The sequence below is a fragment of the Folsomia candida genome, unplaced genomic scaffold, assembly GCF_002217175.1.
Source record: "Folsomia candida strain VU population unplaced genomic scaffold, ASM221717v1 Fcan01_Sc005, whole genome shotgun sequence".
Taxonomy (NCBI): Eukaryota; Metazoa; Arthropoda; class Collembola; order Entomobryomorpha; family Isotomidae; genus Folsomia; species Folsomia candida.
The window spans coordinates 10,294,034-10,315,229 of record NW_019091197.1 but is presented as its reverse complement, the minus strand read 5'-3'; the positions used below and the strand labels follow the sequence as shown (position 1 = coordinate 10,315,229).

At 36.6% G+C, this 21,196-nt stretch overlaps 5 protein-coding genes across 6 annotated transcripts; 1 reads left to right on the top strand and 4 right to left on the bottom strand.

Moving 5' to 3' along the window:
* Positions 1–433: 433 nt before the first annotated feature.
* On the bottom strand, positions 434–3,932 carry LOC110850264 (fibroblast growth factor receptor 2). 2 transcript variants are annotated; one of them, XM_022097720.2, is made up of 6 exons: positions 3,817–3,932; positions 3,369–3,530; positions 1,573–1,644; positions 1,164–1,289; positions 876–1,089; positions 434–808 (listed from the first exon to the last, which is right to left on the bottom strand). In XM_022097720.2, exons 1-5 carry the CDS (start codon positions 3,868–3,870, stop codon positions 877–879), a joined length of 627 nt encoding a protein of 208 aa, XP_021953412.1. In that variant the 5' UTR covers positions 3,871–3,932; the 3' UTR covers positions 434–808; position 876. The 2 variants fall into 2 exon arrangements, with proteins under 2 accessions (XP_021953412.1, XP_021953411.1); XM_022097719.2 differs by having other exon boundaries at positions 881–1,089.
* A 5,583-nt stretch (positions 3,933–9,515) lies between these two features.
* Positions 9,516–11,353, bottom strand: LOC110850283. Its single transcript, XM_035852184.1, has 4 exons — positions 11,128–11,353; positions 10,306–10,406; positions 9,848–10,006; positions 9,516–9,774 (listed from the first exon to the last, which is right to left on the bottom strand). Exons 2-4 carry the CDS (start codon positions 10,402–10,404, stop codon positions 9,670–9,672), a joined length of 363 nt encoding a protein of 120 aa, XP_035708077.1. The 5' UTR covers positions 10,405–10,406; positions 11,128–11,353; the 3' UTR covers positions 9,516–9,669.
* Positions 11,354–13,645: 2,292 nt separating this feature from the next.
* On the bottom strand, positions 13,646–16,688 carry LOC118435650 (zinc finger protein 813-like). Its single transcript, XM_035852009.1, has 6 exons — positions 16,097–16,688; positions 15,779–15,995; positions 15,246–15,338; positions 14,468–14,774; positions 14,326–14,400; positions 13,646–13,947 (listed from the first exon to the last, which is right to left on the bottom strand). The coding sequence occupies exons 1-4, from the start codon at positions 16,173–16,175 to the stop codon at positions 14,561–14,563; spliced, it is 603 nt and encodes a 200-aa protein (XP_035707902.1). The 5' UTR covers positions 16,176–16,688; the 3' UTR covers positions 13,646–13,947; positions 14,326–14,400; positions 14,468–14,560.
* A 62-nt stretch (positions 16,689–16,750) lies between these two features.
* On the top strand, positions 16,751–17,517 carry LOC118435651. Its single transcript, XM_035852010.1, has 2 exons — positions 16,751–17,096; positions 17,179–17,517. The coding sequence occupies exons 1-2, from the start codon at positions 16,867–16,869 to the stop codon at positions 17,474–17,476; spliced, it is 528 nt and encodes a 175-aa protein (XP_035707903.1). The 5' UTR covers positions 16,751–16,866; the 3' UTR covers positions 17,477–17,517.
* Positions 17,518–18,489: 972 nt separating this feature from the next.
* Positions 18,490–20,523, bottom strand: LOC118435930 (gastrula zinc finger protein XlCGF52.1-like). The gene is made up of 4 exons (XM_035852461.1): positions 20,509–20,523; positions 19,691–19,851; positions 19,545–19,623; positions 18,490–19,194 (listed from the first exon to the last, which is right to left on the bottom strand). Exons 1-4 carry the CDS (start codon positions 20,521–20,523, stop codon positions 18,490–18,492), a joined length of 960 nt encoding a protein of 319 aa, XP_035708354.1.
* Positions 20,524–21,196: the final 673 nt, after the last annotated feature.

Genomic DNA, 21,196 nt, shown 5'->3' with positions numbered 1-21,196 from the left:
CTACTCTTCTGACTTTAATGTCTCTACCGCTAACATGATCTTCACTGGTGTAAATTTTTTTGAGCGAATCTATCCTCATTATCGTATGTCGCAGTGTCCATAACCATGCTTTCACCAAATTTTGGCAAAGGTCAGTACGGTCAAAAGTGTCATACTAGCATATCTGATACACAAAGATACTGATCGGGAAAGAATCTGGTCGGGTCGAACATAAACTGCCATACAATCGGAAATGTTTAATATTTTTGACATCTGAAAATCAATCGACCATCTGAAATATATACACATAGACTAAAGGTGTGCAAAATTTCATTGAAATCGGTCAAGTAGTTCAGAATAGGGAGCTCAGAGAAAATTGTTTTTAATTCCAGAGTCAAAATAATTTTTGTAATTCATGGATTATTTATGTTCAAGCATGTAAACTATTTAGAAATGATATGTAAATCTTATTTTTCTTTATTCACACTGAATCATGTATCTAAAGTACATAAATACATCACAGATTTAAAAAGCATTTAAAAGCTACAACGAAATTGCCAAGAAAGACTGACTTCGCAGGAGTCGCACAAATTAAATCCCCACCCTGCTCAAGATTAAAACCTAACCTAATAGATAAGAGACGAAGAAATTGCCAGAGTTGTTTTAATATAAATTTAGATATTTAAATATTTAATAAGATATCAAATATCCCGTCTTAAAAATTCGTAGTCACGCAAATTTCCTTTGACCCGTTTCCTTCAAGCAAATGCGGAATATCCTTAAACATTGGCCTATCTTCTGGATTTGTCTTCCAGCATTGTACCATAACCTTATTGTAAAAATTCAGTTCAAAACTAATTACGTCCTAAAACCTCCACCCGTGTTTTATTTATTACCTTACAAATATTCAGAGGCGCAAACTGGTTTTTGAAGACGATCTCCGGCTCTTAATTTTTCTATAAAGTTCGACGTCCAACACAATTCTGACCAAGGGGTTTCCCCAAAGCTGAATATTTCCCAGAGTAAAACCCCATACGAGTAAATGTCAGATTGTACAGAAAATTTCAAACAATCCAAACTTTCAGGAGCCATTGAGCGCCAAGGGAATTTCTGGATGTTAGTATTTCCTTACAATTATAGTTCTCCAACTTTGTATTACTGTGGGTGACTAACGGGTGACTTACTGATTGCTCCGTATTCCTTGCGTACCCTTGGTACTCGTAATGTTTGCGAGACATTCCAAAATCCGAGATTTTTGCGACTAATATGTTATCCAACAGAATGTTTCTGGCAGCATCTCCATGGACCAACTATGACCAAAATTAGAAAAGTTATGATAATAAATTATGTTTCCATCTTAGGTGTTACTCGCGTATAAGCCCGTCTCCCGCCGGACGAGCGATAATTATAAGGCGCATATGTCTGCCGGTAAAGGAAGTGAAAGTCAAGAAAATCAAGTTTAGAATGGCGCGTAAATTCAAAATTAATGAAAAATCTGTATAATAAACTAATTAATAAAAGTAATTAATCTTAAATTCACTTCCACTTTCACTTCCGTTGCCAACAAAAATTTGCAACTTATAATATAGATACCTTTTGGGATGCTAAGTAATCCATCCCTGACGCAATTTCTATCGACCATCTATAAAATTGCCGCACTGTGGTCTCCACGGATTCAGCGGGATTGAAATTGAAACAGGTTTTTTGTAAATTTTGTAGAAACTTGTCCAGACTTCCGTTATTGCAAAGCAGTGCTCGCAACGGGTCCGGGTCCCAAGACCCGTTTTTTCCGGGTCCCAGGTCCGGGTCCGGCTCCGGGTCGGGTCCGGATCAAAAATTTAAAAGACCCGGACCCGGACCCGACGGGTCCGGGTCACCGATTTTATAATGTATATAAACGGGTCTCGGGTCGGGTCAGGGTCCGGGTCCTATGGTTTGAACCGGACCCGAAAACCGGGTCCTTATGACTGTTTCTAGTCTGGGGTGATGAGAGACAGAATTTCATTTTTAATCAACATGTCTAATCATTGAAGCTTCATAAGAAGCATTAAAAAATATTGATTAAATTACTTGAATCGTTATTGATAAAAATTTATATGTAGGTATCTTTTGCCTCTTTTGCCTCTTTTGAACTTAGGTATCTGTTAAAGATAACTATGACACTGGCAATCCTTAAATATGTGTCTACATATTGTAGCACTAATTGTAAATTAGTGTACGAAAAGTGAAGGAGGACCCAATTTGCGCCCACTCAAAGACACAGAATGTGAAGAAGTTTTTGACCTTTTCATCACCAGAAATCTAACTTTAATCCTTGATTTTGATTTTTTTGCTTTCTTCATCGCATATATGTAGTTACTTTTTAATTTCCAACATCAAACTCAACTTTTATAAATTTTGATTTTTTCGAAAACATCGTGAGGAAATTTTAGAACAAAAGTTTGAATGCAGCTGTTTTCGTGACTGTAATTCCTTAGACGGGGCGTGGCATGTCGTGGGCGCAGATGGTGCCATCGAGAATAACCCTTCAGTTTTCGTGCACACCTTAGAACTAGTACTGCAGCATATCCTAAAGGCATCAACGTAGGTTACTTGGAAGCTCCAGCGTTAAATATAATATTTGTCTATGTGTCTGTATGGATTGTCTACACCGATTTAACGTGCACTTGTATGCGGGTTTTGAGTTTGAATTCCTGTGTCTCAACTTTCCCTTCCATATATTCAAATTGCGATTTTGAAACATATTCATCTCTGTGGGATTTTTTACAATATGAAGATTTTAATGCGCTTAAAAATCGATAATTTTTAGGTTTACAAGGTTAGGAGGCTGGAATTTTAATTTTTTTCTGAAATGAGTGAATATTTAGTTTTTACTTATTATTTTTTATCTATTTCATATGTATTTCCTTCTGGAAGAGAACAAATCAAAATTCTATCGTCGTATTAATAACCCTAAAAATTAACGATGTTTAGGTCAGGGTTGCAGAAATCTCAGCTCACCTTCAAAAATCTCATCTCAGTGAGATATAATGAGAAATAGTGAGACGTGAGAAATATGAGATATAGTGAGATTGGTGAGCCATGCACTAGCGCCACCTAGCGGGCGGGGTCATGAACTACAAGTTTAGCTCATTATTTCTCAAATTTCTCACTCAGCCCCAACTGTGATGATTGATATAAATCATTAAATCTCACTAAATCTCACCAGGTGATATATACCACTTGCAACCCTGGTTTAAGTGCATTAAAATCATCTTCATATTGTAAAAACCCATGGAGATGAACAGGTTTCAAAATCGCAATTTGGATATATGAAAGATGGGAAAGTTGAGACACAACAATTCAAACCTTAACCCATTGCCAAATTTAATGACAATTTCCTCACTTACAAATTTAGCCGCGTACGTAAACAAAACGGTGCATATCGTCATCCCAATTTCAATCATTATTTGGAAGTATTGGATTCTAATTTCTGCCTCATCATAGACAACCGACCTTCCGAACGCGATCAAATTGAGGACACTGAGTATCACTATGGTGACAGATTCAGCCTGAGGAGTTCAGAAATAAATATTTAATATACTCTTAATAATTCACGCAGGTAATGATTTCTCGGTAATAAATTTGATAATAATATTTTACCAGATATGTAGTAAAAATTCATTACCATGATGATAAAACTTATTACCAAGCCATTACCACACGGGACAACTTATCATTACCACTTTGCTAGAGTCATACATATACTTGTGCTTTTCGGTAATGTTTATTACCAGATTATTTACAGTGTAGAAATAAAACAATTTGATGCATAAAAACACTTGAAAACTTGTTTACCTGCCATAATGCAGCGACTATGTAAAGCTTTGACATCAATGGTAACTTAGCCATGGTAAATTTTTTGCAAGCAAATTTTTAAGCCTGCTTGACTTCGAACAGTAAACTGATCTTTAACAAGTTCTGGATGAGTGCAAAGCTCTTTTGGTGAGGGTTTTTATAAATATTTCGGTACGTTTTCCTCTTGTAAAATCCATAGTTTAAATTTTTTCTTATAAAGAAGCCAAATCAAACCAAATGTGGTGAAAGAATTTATCTTTGTGGTTGTGGTCGGTCATAGTACAACTTTTTTAATCAGGGAAAACCAAGTACTTACTTTGCGCAAAACATTGTTTAACATTGCACAATGTTATAAGTATATACGATTTAAACTTCATTTCCTTAAGTAACCAAAACGACAGATTTTTCCTTAAACGCCACGTAAAATGTATACAACCAAGTTTAAGCACTTGATCCGGTAGTGGTAAGAAATTCGTGCATTTATAAAATATTTATTAATCAAACACATTTTAGACAACTTGTTTTAAATACAAGCTGTAAGTATGTAGTGAAAAACAACGTTTTTTGTAACTTTTGTAATTTAGCTAAAACAACAAAAATAATTACTTTGTGTTTGCTTGCTTTAACAGATTAATTCCAACTTATCTACGTGTATTTACCGATACCTGGTTTATACGAAAGTACGACACCTTACCTTCATTTGACATTAGCGTTTCACACGCCATGAATATTTTAGTACCACAGGGTCATATTTATCATCCACAAACACGCAATAGCTACAGCCACATATTCATAATCTATATTATCACCACACCTTTTTGTCTACTCCTGCATAACAAAAATTCTTCGCAATGTTTCGATTCTACATATCGATTTTATTTTTCAATCTCTTCGCAACATCCACGCGAACTACGTTTATCCCAAATTTCGGAGAATATTGTCTCACCCACATAATAAACTATGAAGGTAAAGATTTGCAGGGATTTACACATCCCATTTTACTCTCTCGACACGAACAAGTTGCAAGTACGACATACGATTCAACCACTAAAATCGAAATAGTCGAATGTTATCACATTCTGTATGAAAAAACGGTGCAAAATCCCGCCTGGTTTTGGAACCTTAATCTTTCCGAGTTCAGTGGTAACAAGATTGACACCTTATTTAAAGACCACACCTTAACAGCTAGGTGGAACTGCCTCACAGCAATATTCCTATTTCCACCCAGCCAAATGCTGGAAAGGGGTGACACTTCAAACCAAATAAAAACTGAGAGATACGACGACTACATCCGGTTATGATTGCCCAAGAAAAAAATTCATCCATATGTGAAACGCGAATTATCAATTCCGAACCATGTTGTCCAAGTGATTGAGCAAATATTTAAAAAACTGTGGTCAGCTTGTTGCGCAATATTCAACAGACCTATTCCAAACCCCAAATTATTCTTAATATTTCTCTCAGAGAGGATGACAGTCAAAAATGTATTGATTTCTTGCCATACAGATACAAATTCTGTGTTACTAGAGTTTCCAAACATTTCAGAAAAAACTAATAGGTCATCTGATCCATTCAAAAAATGTGACCAGCTCCTACAAATGGATAAATTCTGGGCTGTCTACATTCTTCGCTTTTACACAAATATTGTCAACACGAAACCACTGATTCCATCTGAACTTGCTCTATTTTCCGCGAACCAGTTGCCCGACGCGAGTCTAGTGTTAATACATTGGGAACTATTTAGAATAATTTGTCCACCCGTGACCCAAATAAATGTGACGTCCTACTTCTCTCATGCCGAACCAACATCCCATTTAATTCTAGGAAATCATTACGATTCACCAGAATGGAAATTATTTCCCGTCATATGGCAAGAAACTGCCACATTTTTGGCATGTGGCGGATTAAAATATGGTAGCTTAGATTTTAATAATTTTGTATATTGCTTCTCTTTATCGACATGGCTTCTAATTGTGACATGTGCCCTGATTTCAGCAGTAATAATATTGGAATTCAAAATATCCTCAAACCTTTTAATCCTAGCAACTAAGATATTTTTGGAACAGGATGATCCAAAATTGGTCAACAAGGATGGAAAAAATTATCTGTACTTCGTATCAACCGGGGTTATCTTGTCGTTCGTAGTGATTACTAATTCATACAAGGGTGACAACATTATGGCAATTGCATCTCCGCTGAAACCAATTCGCTACAAGAATCTTATCCAACTGGTTAATAACTCATTTTCTATTTATATCTATGCAGTTTATAAGTCTGTCGAAACCGGTTTTTCGAACGGGACGGTCATCGAATTCGACTATGTGGAATCCCTGCTTAAAACTTGGGTACAATTTCATGGATACAGTTTGAGTGAAAAAAGGTTACAATTTTACGAGCGAGTGATAACAACTTATAGAGATGTTGGAAACGTATTGGGAGAATTATTTGGAACGGATCGTATTAATTGTAGCAATGTTGCCGTGGTAGATTGGAAGCATAGTTTGCAATCCAGATACGAACAAGTGATGGATGGTCGTTACTCATTTTCTTTGGGAGAAGAGACAATTGTAAGGAAACATAACGGATGGCAATTACTTAACCTTAGAGATACGAAGATAGTTGAGAGAATAACGAAAATAATGGAATCAGGGATATTGGAATGGTGGCAAACATTTCGAAATTTTGCGCTTGATCTGAAAAATATAAAAAGGCGTGGCAGGAAGTTTGTACCGTTAATATTGGAAGGGAATATAGTAACGTTATTTATTCGTTGTGGTACACTTATTGCTCTAGCGGGTGCAATCTTTTGTATCGAGAAAGTTTGGAGAGTTATGAAAATAATTTTTGTATCAATAATCACCTGTAAGTTTCAATGCCAATGTGATATCTTAAAAGATGATTATATTAAGGTTTTAAGACTTGGATTTATTGATGAATCCTTGTAAATACAACCCGTGATGGTATAATTAATTTTAAATGTTGTGTGTCAAAAATGATTAAATGTATAAATTTCATCTGTTAACAAAAATAGAGAAAGTTTAATGAAAGATGCAAATTGTTCAAATTTCGCATTATCACTTTACAATTCATTTCTTCAAAGGAATTGTCAGTAAATTTAAAAATATTTACGTTAATTACAAACTGTTGCAGCGTAAAATGAATATATGTAAAATGTTGCAATGTAAAGTAAATTTATGTAATGTTTTGATTAGGCATTGTGTGCCATATACATTTGACTAAGAATGTGTGTACGTGACTGAGTGTGAGGAAGCGCTTCTAGAAGTTCCGAAAACAAGCCAACATCATCATCATCATGAACCTTTTTCTCCGCATCAAGGACACGGAGAAGTCAGTCCACGCTTAGAAGTCTCGGTGCCTAGTCTCGTTGACTCACTTGTCAGTCACGCAATATTTCCGAAATAGTTGCTGATAGGTCTAGAGTAATTGTTTTATTTGTATTTGAACGGTTTTACGCGAATAATAAAAGTATTTTAAGATATCCAGTCGGCCTTTTGCTTGTAGCTCGAATTCAGAGGTTTATATCCATAGGGGATCAATCCAGCGGATAGTTACCAAGAGGTGTTGTCAGCGGATTGTACACTGAGTTCAGATAGGCAGTTAGGGATATTCTTAAGTACCTTTCGACATCGCCATTTCGTATTAGATACATAACGGTAGCAGGGCCTTAAAACCCCTACGTCGCTACCCCCCTTACTAAAACCCATGAGGGGACTTTGATGTTAACAGTAGAGAACTATCACGATTCGTCGGATAGTTTCAACGGAAATTATTAATTTGGAGCATCACCCCCCGCACAAACTATTATGTAATATAAATATGGATATATTAGAATGATATTATCAATTACTAGAATTTAATTATGTAACTAATTACATAATTAGGAAATATACATATTTGCTAAATTTTATTTGCGGCTAACACACCCCAATTTCTTGTGCTTGTCCCTTGAAGGCCTTCAGGATTTTGTCAGCATTTTGAGCGGTGGTGTTACTCTGATAAACGAAAATATGTACCGTTGTCGTTTGGTTTTTCGACGCCATGATTTTTCGCATCACGCTGTCTTTGATCTTGATAGTCTTGTTGACATGATTCTGCCCGATGAGTTGGTCATTCGAGACGTCTGCGGTCCCTACTATCTGGAGATTTAAAAAAATCAAGTGCAATTTTATTTCTCCCGCGATACATAATAAGGAGTTCCAACTTTGTTAAAAATCGTTTTTTTGCTTACATCACAAAACGCTTTTTTCTCAATCCCGCCAGCGATTTCGAAATTTTTTCCAATATTTTTGCTCAACAATAAAATCAAGGTTAAGATAATTTTATTTTTGGACCAAAAGAGTGAAAAAAGATATAAACCGCATCGCAATTGAGAAAAAAGTGTTTTGAGGCAATAACAAATACATCCATTTTTTACAAAGTTGGGAGTCCCCAATATACCGCTAAAAAACTATGTACCCAGGGTTTCGTAAATTGCTCATTTTCATACAATGTCAATTTTAGATGTGCGTTTTTACTGGTTACCTACGAAATTTCAATTTCATGGATTACTACATTTGATTGTCAATAAAGATGCACGAAATTCTATTAAATTCAGTAAAAAGTATAAATTATACATGCATTCGCGAATTTGTAGGAAAATACTTCCGGAAACACGGGATTGTACGAGTCACCGATTTCTTTCGTTCTCGCCGTGCAGTTTGGCGCAGCTGATGAAACAATTTCCAAATGGAGATCTGTAGAATCATTCCGGAAGTCATTGTTTTGTGCTAATTTAACTTATCATGAGATCTTCCCAAGTACCTACATACCTGGTTTGGTAAATATATCAGTGTCACCGGCATTGCTACATACAAAGCAAAATAAAGTTTCAGTATAAATAGATTTCATTTCAAAATTTTGCTTTTCCTCCTTTAATTCGAACTTACTGAATTTCGAAGCGCAATCTTAACGCGATTTCGGATGTTTTATTTTCCAATGTGACCGAAGGCAAGATGAGATAGATAAGTAGCGAGGCGAAACCACGCTTGGGATCCATTAGAAATAACTCTAAATGGAGGGAGACAACCTCTTATTTGTGTCATTTAGCGCCGACTAAATAACTTAGCCCAAATTACGTGATAAAACTATGCATAACCGGATATTGAACTTTAATTGTTTCTGTGAAACAAAGGACGTGACATTGCATTTACATAGGTTTTAATGATTAGGGAGCGCTGAAATATTGTTAGAAAACAATGAACCGGATATTTCTTTGTGAAAGTTTTATTAATTGAAATTATTTTATTTTGTATTCGTACCGATTTTTATATGGGTGGTTTTATTTATTCCAACAAATGTATTTTGTAAATGGCGTGCAATTACATGTGTTAAAATATTAAGCTGCAGCCAGCAACTGCTTGTTCTATTCATAACAGTCATTACCACTGCTGAGAGCTGCGGATCGTTTATTGAACTGAAAGTCAGTCATAATGGTTCAATTCTCTAAATCCAAGCATAAATAAATCTAACAAAATTTTTCAAACTTACAACATGTACTTGCACAAAATTTCACCTGATGCCCGTCAACATATAAACTTTTTGTAATCAAAAAATATTGTTTCATCTGAGTACTTTCCTTTTTTTAAATAAATTTCTTTTATTCAAGTTATTGCTGAAAATTAGAGAATTTTAACACAATTTACTACACGATAAAAACCAATTATATCCCACAACGCACAATGCTTACCCCTACTGATTGAATTTTCCGAAAGAAAAGAATTCCACAAAAGTGAAGAATACATGTCAAAATTTATTAATTGAACTGACGAAACCATGAAAGAAAAATGGGACATCTTATTTCATATGACTTTTCCACAATTCTGCTGCAACTCCATATGGATTATATCCAAGAACCTTCTGCTTCGGAACGGGAGAGGAGCTTGTCCGGATTTGTTGCAGCTTTGATGGAAAAAAGTACATGAATATATTTTCAGATTTAAATTTTTCTGATTCTTCTCCAAAATCTGATTACCTTTGTGATTTCCAACTGCGTTTGGTACGAGTGAACCATCCAAAGTTGGACCAATTCGGGGAGGAGGAGCGCCGGTTGGGTGGTGGAGTAGCCGATGCCGCGGAATATGAGGAGGACGGATTGAATTTGAAGCCAGGTTGTCATAAATTCCTCGTCTTTCTGTAATATTTGGTATAAATAATTTATTTTTTATCAATTCCGCCTTTATTTTAAACAACTAGTGTATAAGACCGTCTCTCGCCGGGCGAGCGCGAAATATTTATACTGTGAAAATGTCTGTCGCCAACGAAAGTGAAGGTCAAGTTTTGAATGGCGCGTAAATTCAAAATTAAATAAAGCTATAATTAGTAAGTAATTAAGTTTAAATTCACTTCCACTTCCGTCACGGAAAATTACTTTCACTTCCGTTGCCAACAAACATTTCGAGCTTATAATATAGATATTCAACGATTACTGACCGTTTCTACTGCGGCATACAGCCTGCCATGCAAGTACATCATTGGAACGGTGTAGACTCCAAGAATTCCCGCCCCGATAAGCCGCGTGGTTGGAGTCATTTCTAAAAAACAAAAACCGTTAAATTACTTAAAATAATTTCTATGGGGACAATCAGGTAATCGAAGGTAAAATTGAGTTTGCTGGATAACAACAAAGCATCTTAACAATCTACATGCAATTAATTCATCTGTCTTGAAAGCGCTGCAAGCCAAATCCCCATATCCGGTTAAGACATAGGTAACATAGGCGAAAATGGAGACCAGTACGATTAAATGTGCTGCCTGTAAATACGACATGTCAAAAGTAGTTCTAATTGACGACACGAATTTGACGAATCATCAGACAGCGGATACATATTTATGTATTTTTAACTTTTTCATACCAAATAAGATCGTAATAAAACTTCGTATACTGACATCTCATGTTAGCACGATCGCAAAAATTCATATTTACTTCCTCTAAATCCACGCAGGATTGAACTTTCACAGAAATTGAGAATTCAGAGAAACCACGCCACAGTCAGTCTCAAATTCCCTCAAATAATGCAAGGAACTTTGAGAGTGACAGTGGTGTAGTATCTCAGAATTCTAAATTTCTGTAAAAGTTCAATCTTGCGTGGAGTTAGAGTAGGTTTCCATTTTTTACATGTTTACATGTATTTTAGGGTTCTTGAACATTTTACATATTTTCATAAATATTTTGAGGAATTTACGAACATACATTGCCGCCCTCTGCTAATCATATCAAAGTTAAATGATAATTAAAACTTTGTGAATACGTACCACATTCAAAGCAGCGACAACGTAGACGCCGTTTTCCAACGAAATTATATCAGCCATTCCTCGGCCTTCTTCTTGCCCGCTAAAAACCGACATTTCCATCCTCCCGATGTTCTAACGGAAATCGAAAGTGGATTCCAGATTCTGGGAAAAAACTTAAGCTCCTGTCTCAGGAGGATACTGCGCACGACTGGATGGATTTGGGTGGAGAATTTCATTTCAGTTGGAGTTGGATTATTTGGAGTTTGGAAGAAGAACCCTCCTCCCAATGTTGGGAGATGTATGTAGACAGCTTTGTATGGCTTTGTAGCATCAGTTTGTATTGCATCTAGTGGTCTCCACGGTTCGATTCGGTTCGGTTCTTAGACCGAAATTCAAGAACCGAAACCTTTTTAAGTGAAACAGAACCGGATCCGAACCTGACCGAACCGGCAGTGTTTCCATAACATGTCATAGGTGCCACCAAAATTTGGGATTGTACGTCAAAATTTCATTTCCGTAATTTTGGAGGTGTAACCAAGTTAAAATTTCACTTCAGAAACTTTGGAGGAGTGACAAAGTCAAAATTACATTTCGGAAAATTTGGAGATATAACCAAGTCAAAATTCCATTTTGAGCGTTTAGCTCCACAAATTCAGAGAAGTTTTTTCCAAAATATAAAGTCCCTGGTTGATTTCAATAATCCGCTCCAAACCGAACCAGCCGGTTTTTTCGATTCGCATCGGTTCTCTATACAAAACCGTCCCAAACCAGTTCGGTCCGGTCCGGTCCTGTCCGGTCCAGTCCGGTTCGGTTAGAACCGGGAACAGTTGACACCACTAATTGTATTTATCTTGCGTTTATTGTGTAAGAATGTTTTGTTATATAATTCAAACTCACCCGAGGGAAGGAAAGCTGAAATAAAAAAGGTAAATATAAAAAAGGTAAAGTTCAAGGCCACTAGATTCAATCTAAGCAAAGATTGAGAAAGAAAAACAAGTTCAAGCTGAGCTACAGGTATGGAAGGGGAAAGTTATTGGGCTGTTTACTAACCAAGTCAACCAGCATCAAAAGTATATAAAAGACGAAGTGAAGAGACCCTTCTTTTGTGTTTTTCTCAGGCACCTTTGCTCATCTGAGGCAGTACTGTACATATGTATATCATCAATGGACGGCCGTATGTATGTATTTCTAACTTTTTCATATCAGATCAGATCGTACTAATTGTGAGACTTTACGTACTGACATCCCACTTAAATCCGATCGGGAAAATTGAAATGTATTTAGTTTTCCATATTTTCCATATTTAAAGTTTTCGTACTTAACGTACTGATTTTCATATACATTTTGAGGATTTTTCGTGCATAAAATTCAAACACAGTTTTCCATATTTTAGGTTTTCGTACATTTTACATATTTTCATACACATTTTGACGATTTTTCATACATGCACATATTCTAGATATTTCGAGTATTTTTCTACCATAATTATAAATATTTCAGTAGATATTTTGAAGTGCTTTCATGTAAAAATATTTGTCTTCATTCAGAAATTAAGGTTTCATCAAAATCAAATTTCAGAAATAAATATGGCAGAAAGTTTAAGTTGAAAAGCATTTTTTATGCGCGTATTTTCAATTTTCTGTACGCAAAATTTACGTAGTATATACATATCCGCCCTCTGATCATCAAAAACAAGGGAATTAAAACGGTTGAGAAGCAAAAATGCGAATTTTGCATTGAGCAACACCTCACAGCATGGCTGCTTATTTTAAAATAGTAGGGAAGCCACGGAAAAAGTTTTGCCTTGATTTGGCAATTTATGTAAATTTACTGAACTATCTATCAAGCATATTGGACGCGAAAGAAGTACATTTTTGTGTTTCATTTTTTTGCACAGAGTGTCTTGCACATAAAAGTTGAGTATTTACATATACTGATCCTATCCCTCCAGGATATGCAACTCCTTTATAGTGGATGTTGGTGGGGGCACATATAGCAAAGGCAGGTGCACAGTGTGCGGATCACTGAAAAAGCGGACAAATTATTTTCAGGTTCGAGCCCTGGTCAGGGCCTTATTTTTGTTTGCATTGTTGCCGACTTTTTAAGGCTGGAGTTTTCAGCAACACCAATCCCTTTGACTTTCGACGACCTGGTGACCGTGTGCATGGGACGAAAAGTGAGAGATATCAAATTGTCGTACTTTTCGGCACATACACACGGTCACCAGGTCGTCGAAGGTCAAAGGGATTGTGGTTGCTGAACCCTCTAGCCTTAAAAAGTCGGCAAAAATGCAAACAAAAATAAGGTCCCGACCAGGGGTCGAACCTGAAAATAATTTGTCCGCTTTTTCAGTGATCCGCACACTGTGCACCTGCCTTTTTTGCTATATGTGCCACCACCAACATCACTTCACTATAAAGAAAAAGAGTTGCATATGCTGGAGGGATAGGATCAGTATGTACGTGTAATGCTTGAAATGATTTTCACATTCATTTCTATCAAGTATTGCATTTGTAAGTATTTATTAGCTATGCTTACTTTTTTATTAAAAAAATACAAATCAGTCAATTCCATCCAAATGAAATGCCAGGGGAAATTAAGTCCCTATATTTAAATATTTGCCAACATTCTTGATATGTTTTTATACTTCTATTTATCTAATTTAGGAAGGCCTGTGGTTCACATTTTTTTTGCCATCAATCGACACGATGACCCAGCCCTGGTTATAAAAATAAGTCGTCTGGATCTTCCCTGGCTGACATCTCTTCTTCTTGGGTACCTAGGATGACTTCCTACTTGATGATTATCTCGTCAGAATGGGGCGCTCCTTTTTCGAGGAAACTTGTAAAACAAAAAAAATATGATACCATGCATAAGTAGTGAAACTATGAGTACAGGGTGGTTTAAATGTCACGTTACAAAGTAAAATTTTTCAATGGGAAAAATTCGTAAATTTCCATTAGGGGACGTTTTTTCTTGGAGACCCTCCCCTTTACGTTATGAAGTTTATGAACGTCCCCTTAGTTACCGAAATTTGGTCTCTGAAATTAAAGATTTTAAGAACTTTGTCATCAGTGTTTCACAGTTTTGATAATAATTTAAAAAATCTCAATCCCAAATCTTGTCACTAACGGAGATTTAGGGACTTTTCCCTTCTGAAAATTTTCCATCGCAGCGTGACATTTAAACCTCCCTGTACTTATAACAGCCGGAACTTACATCATGTCAGGCGAAAAATCTTCTGCACCTTGTACTTTTGACGAAGTATTCGTCGCAGCTAATCTGGTGCATTCACTAGAAAATAATTCATGCAAAAATAATAATTAAACTACTAATTTAATTTTTGCCTAAATTCACGAACTTCTTCTCTCGGAGGTGAGCTGTTAAATATTTTCGTTTCTTGAACCGAGCCCCACACCGATGACAAGTGGTATGATTGTCCCCAAACTTGCTCTCATTTACGACACATTCGTGTCTTGAGCAATTTGTACCCGTTGCCGCATCGTGCGCAGGTGATTGGTCTCTCCGAACTGTGAACTTTGACATGTTTGGTGAATTCTGAAGGTTTCAAGTAGGTCCGTCTGCATCCGGGGTGAGGACATCGTAGTTCCCGGGAAGATGACCGTGAGGTCACTTGAAATTTCTCCAGGTCTGGGTTGCAGTCACGGCTGTGAAAAAGGAGAATTTAAGTCATTGAAGGCATACGTGGTCCCATTAATTCATTTGATGAATATGATGAATAAATTATTCATTCAATGTTCAAAAATTGAATCAATATTTTATTCCGATTTTTGACTAGATGAATGGTGAATGAATGAATATCTATTCAATTCCTGTGAATGAATACTTTCTTCATTATTCATTTTTTACTCAATGCTTTGTACATAGGGAAAGTTGAGAAATCCATGTAATTCTGTGAATTTTGAATAGAAAAATAATGAAGGAATTGTGAATAATGAATACATGTTCAATTAATATTTTTTTTACAAATTATGAATGAATGAATAAGGAATGAATATTTTTTTCATTGCTTGGAACGAATGAGCTTTGAATGAATAAATGTTTTTTGAACATGTATTTATGATTGTAGGGAAAATTTGTAAAATATGTATGTTGTTAAATAGTAAAATTGTTCATACTCTCGCTTAATGTGTCGCTCAAAGTTAAATCGCCTGTCGAAGGTGCGCCCACATCTGTTGCAACTGTACTTGGCCAGGGGTTTAACGATTGTACTGCAACCGAATTAAAAAATTAGTGATACTCTTCATGCTCACCTCCTAGAAATTGGAAGCCTTTTATCAAACGTAGTCTGAATAAGGACCATAACAATTCTGCGTGATCTTGGAAAGTATGTGCAGGATAAATACAAATTCTTTAAAGTTCCTATGGGTGACGCGTTGGCGCGTAATCTCACTTTACCCCTAGTCAATGTATTCCAATTTCCTCGAAAATTAATTCGCTAATTTTTATCAAATCGACTTGTTTATAGTACCAAAAATTAGCTTTAGATTAAAACATGAAAAGTTTCGTTTATCTGAAAACTGATGGAGTTGATGCGATTTTGAAAATTACATTTTGAATACATTGGATAGGGGTAGAGTGAGATTACCCGCCAACGCGTCATCCATGGGAACCTTAACCGTTATCGAAGTTTTGAATTAAATCAACCAACCAACATTGACCTTCTGCTTCCTTGTTTCCCAGGGGGATTGTTTTTCCACATAAGGAACACGGTAATGGATAATTTATCTGGGTCGTCCCTTGGGGACAAGAATGCATCTCTAAATCCCTCCCTGCCTGGAAAACTTCTCCACAAGTGGGACAAGATAGTTGGCACGTTTCAAACACTTCAGTTTTAACGATGGCTTCATTTTTAGCGACTGAAAATACTTATATTCAAGAAATACTGAGGTTAATTATTTTAGTGTCGATTAATAATTATGAGGTATATTTATGCATATATGTACGAGATGCCATAAAGTTTGAATACCTTCAAACTTTACGTCGCCTTCTTGGGAATGTGGAATATCTTCGTGTGTGAGATCCGGTTGTCGTAATTTCTTGGACATGGTTACAAATTAATTGTGTTTATGTCAGCTCGAATATATTTTTAGGGTTCTTTGGGACGGCAAAACCTTGGAGGTGTTGTTATTATATTTTCCGAAGGAAAAGATTGTGGCAAGATAGAATTTCAGTTCCAATTTTATAGAAACACTGGTAAATTATAATTACGCGTGTTAAGTAGTTACAAAGGTTGGGTGTCGCGCAAATTGTTGGTTACGATTTATGTACATAAGCTACAATTATACGTTTAGTAGTATTTTATTTCAATTATGGGTTTTTAGTGTTTATTTCTACGGTGTCAAGGTATTAGGTTGTTTGCGCAAGTAAACACAAACATAGTTTTTGAACATAAACACAAAATGTTTGATTCCAGCGCAAAAGTCGCTCCTCCTCCCAGATTTTTGTGTTTGTTTACAAACTCAAACTCAACCTTGAACGCAAAAAGTACCCATTTTGCGTTTGCTCCACCGTTCACATTTATTTCTGTTAAATTGCAATAATTAATTAATTAAAACAAATTAGCTAACGCAAATATTTAAAAATTATTCACACGACTTTGAGAAGGCTTATTTCTTACAAAATAAACATCTGCATCGTTTCTGTACATCTTAATTGCGGTAAGAACGGTTTCCTCGATTCTAAATTTTTTTGTGATGTACAATTTTTTTTGTTCTTTTCACAATTACAGGTATCAGGATGGCTAAATTCTCTTTTAAGAAAAACGTGCAGTATGACATCGCACTGCTGACGGAAGTGGAAACTACTAATCCATTCGCGATTAAAAAACGTAAACCGGTGTGGGTGGAAATCGCAAATAAATTGATCCAGTCTAATTTGAAAATGAAGGTCACGGACCGGTCATGTAGGGAGAGAGTGGACCTGCTTCTCGCTAGTTTTCGAAAGGACGAGACCTCCAGCATTCTGGCGTAAATATTTAAAATACATATATATGCATGTTAATTTAATGTTGCATGTCACATTAATAAAGTTTTTATTTATTTAAATTAGATCGGGCATACTCGAGGAGGAGATGGACGAGCTGAAGAAACTGTTGACCAGTGTTTCTCAATTGGAGAGCCAAAAGCCAGTTTCCGGTCCAACTATTTTTTCAAAGTCAAATCGAGAGGAAGGCGAGAAAATTCGCCGAGGTGCAGTTCAGAATCTGTCAGAGAATTTGTCAGATGTTGAATGTGATGATAAAAAATTGCCGAAGACTGGGGATACTCCACCTGGTCTTGTTCGACCAATAGTTACAGGACCGATTACAGGACAGAATTGCAAAAACAACGACAAGATGCTGAAATAGAAGAAAAGTCGTTTTTCTGAAATGCTGCTGGAAGTATTAAAGCGACAGGAATAAATAATTATTGTTGGCAATAATAATTCATCTGTATTTATTATTTTAATGCGTTATATATTTAAAACATGTTAAGAATTAAAATACTCCTCAAGTGTTGGTGGAGGGCAGTCGAAATAAGTAGATGTCTGAGATCCATTTGTTAATTTATTTAAGTCAAAGCTTATGTTTGATCTGCTAAGGACTTTATATTTTCTCTTTTTTACTGTGAAACAGTGATACGTTATCAAATCTTCTTCAGATTCTATGAAAAATGGGAATAAATCCATACTAAATATGTGTACATTACTTTACTAATTGTACATTAGTTGAAAATTGCGCCGACAGTCCCGTTAATGTTAACGTTTAAAAAACTTCATTTGCGCAAACTAAATATCTGCACACAAACATAAACGTAAATTAAAGTTTGGATTCAAGTTTGCGGTTAAGTTTACGTTTGGGTACCATAACGCAAGCTATCTATAACTGTTGTTATGGAAACAGCTGGGGAACTCGCCGGCTAGGCTGCTCATATCACCACCATGCACCACTCTCATTCATATGCATTCACTTTGTCTGCAGGAGGAAGAGTTGCATGGAAAATTGCATCAAGATGAATGAAAAAGAGGGTACTTGGTTAACGTATGTATGTGTTAGTTCTTTACGTGAAGTATAACAGTGCTGCGGAAGAAACATTTAATTTTACAAACATTATATAAAATATTTGTATGTTTACATATGTATATTTAGATATGAACGTACGTACATATGTATATAAATATTTAGTACGTATTGATAGCCATTCACTATCTTTAACTGTTCAAATAATACAGGAATAGAAGCTTAAAATAGATAGTTTCATAAATTATAAACTTTAATGAATAACTGGATATAAGATAGACAGGGAATCTCATTTCACCTTATTTTATTAATATTTCTCCTCAATAGTACAGTCGTTAAATAAATAAAGTTCTTATATAAAATTAAGAATCCTCATTTTCTTCTTCCTGGAACGTCCTGCCCCTCTTGGATTTCTTCTTCCCTAACTTCTTCGTCCTGGTAGTAACGACACTCTTTTTCCTCGTGACCCTTGACCTCTCCCTCTTTTTAGACCTTGTCGCCGCGACCTTCCTTGGCCTCAGAACCCCGTGTGCTTTTTTCAGATGGCGTTGCAGCGTTGACTTGACCATGTAGCCCTTCCCACAGTGCTCGCAATTGAAGCCAAATTCTCCCCCTGCGGCGAGAAACTTGTCCCCAATGGACTGCGTGACCTTGACCTGCTTCCTGACCTTGGGGGTCGTTGACCTCCTGGCCCTTTGCACCCTCTTCTTCCGTCTCGCCGTGGCATCCACGCTGTGCACCCGCTTCAAGTGGAGGGCGAGCAAGGAGCTGAAGACGAACCCCTTTCCGCACTGGGCGCACGGGAAGGTGAAGGGCCCCCCTTCGGCGTGGGCGCGGATGAGGTGCGCCTTAAGGGCGACCGAGGCCCGGAAGGACTTTTCGCAGTGGGGACATTTCCGCAGTTTGGGGACGTATCCAGGGGTGTGGAAGCGGTTGAGGTGGGCGCGGAGTTTGTGCGAGTGTTTGAACGTCTTGTCGCAGTGGGGGCAGGGGTGCGGGCGGAGGACGGAGTGGGACCGGAGGTGAGAGTTGAGTTCTCCTTTGACCGGAAAAGTGGCGCCACAGGTCTGGAAAAATGAGGATTTAATTTTAGTTGGGGAAATTAATAATGTTGTTTGGGGAATTTTTATTATTTTGGCAACAAATATTTGGCACAAAGCGTGACGACTCGTCACTGACGAGCAACAAATTGGTGTCCGCAGTTCCATGAATAATTTTCAAAACGGGTCAAATTTATAGTGCCCAACCGAAAATTATTTTCTGCCAAGCAGAAGAAATAATTTTCGCAACATTCAAATTTGCAACCATTCGGTTTTATTTTTTTGTCCAACCAAAATGTAAAATAATGCAACCAACTAATTTAATTAAGCAGCGAGATAATTCTTATTAATTAAAACTATTATTTTATTCCCCTTACCTCGCATTGGAACGGCTTTAACCCCACGTGCCTCCACTTGTGCCCTTTCAGCCCCTTCAGCGAGGTGAAATTTTCTCCACTGCAGAGTTAAATAAATAGTCCTTAAAAACATTATTATTTTGGGCAAAATTAATTAATATACTCACCACTCATCGCAAATGAAGGGGTCAGCCCCGTGCTCCTTGACCTTGTGGGCCTGGACGCTGTTCGCACTGGAAAACTTTTCCCCACAAAGGCCACACGCTGGGCGGCTGGAGTCGTCGTCGGTTCTGAGGTGATATTTGAGGAATTCCGGTCTGCCGAATTCCTTTCCGCACACGTGGCAGATGAATGAACTTTGAATTTTTTGTGTTAATTGTGAATTTTTGGTACATAAGTATTCTAAAAGGAAGTATAAGCATAAAAGTGACACACGATATATTGATAAATTAAGGAAAGATTGTAACTTTATGACAATTTTGATGAGAAGAGATTATGTATTGTTAAAATGTGCTCTTAAAGATATGGTGAAAGGTGATATTACTTTTTCTATGAGAAATAATGCGCGTACTTGTCCACTTATTAGTGTAGATACTTCCTCGTCTCAAATTTACAAAAAATCTGTTCAATTCCGCACGACGAAGTTATGGAACGCGTTGCCGAGAGATCTTGATGTTAAGAAGATGTCTTATGCAAAATCTAAACAATTTTTATGTGAAGATATGTTAAAATAACTCAGATAACAATTTAGAAAAAGACTGACTAGGTATACTATTTAGGTGGGTGGAGAGTTCAGATATCACACTATATGCATTTAATGCACACAATATAGGTGTGAAATAATATGCAAAAATTTCCGTGCTAAAATCATTTTTGAAAAAGTAATGACGATTTTAGTGACCCCAGTTTAGGAATTTTCTCAATGCTTTAACAAGCGGTGAATTTTTTTTACTATTGACGTTTAGATATTCCACTCTCTGTCCACCTTGGGTGGATACATTATTTCGCTATGGTCCTAGCCACTGTCCAAAACAGGCGTCCAAAATGTCCAAAATGCACAAAAGTGTCCAAAATATAAAATGGAGCAAAATGTTACAATTTATTTATTACCGATTTTTTGCAAATCTTAGCCCAGATACATAAAGGGTGTTAATAAAGTCCGATCCCATGCATTTTTTGGAGCGTGGTTGTTACAAATTCAGCTGGAACTTTTGAACCAGTGAAGTTATTTATTTCGAATTTTTACCATGGGAGGAACAACTAAACGTGTAAGTCATGAGCATCTTAGAGTTGAGATACAAACATTGCATCAGCAGGGGCTTAAACCTACAGAAATTGTGCAAAAATTGGGCTGCAGCCGCAGAACTGTTTGGAAATGGAAGAATAAAAATTTTGTCCACGACAAAAAGCGACCAGGGCGACCCAGAAAGGTGTCACCTACCACAAAAAGAATGATTAAAAACAGACTTTGCAAGAAAACCGGTAGCTCATTACGTAATTGAGCAAGGGAGTTAAATGACTCAAAACGCTATAAAGAGAAGAAGAAGCAAATTAACTGTGTGACCGTGCAAAAATTTGTGAAAACTACGAAGTGGGGTCACACAGCTTACAAACTAACCAAAAAAACCTCTCATGTCACAAAAATATATCGATGACCGTCTGAAATTTGAAGA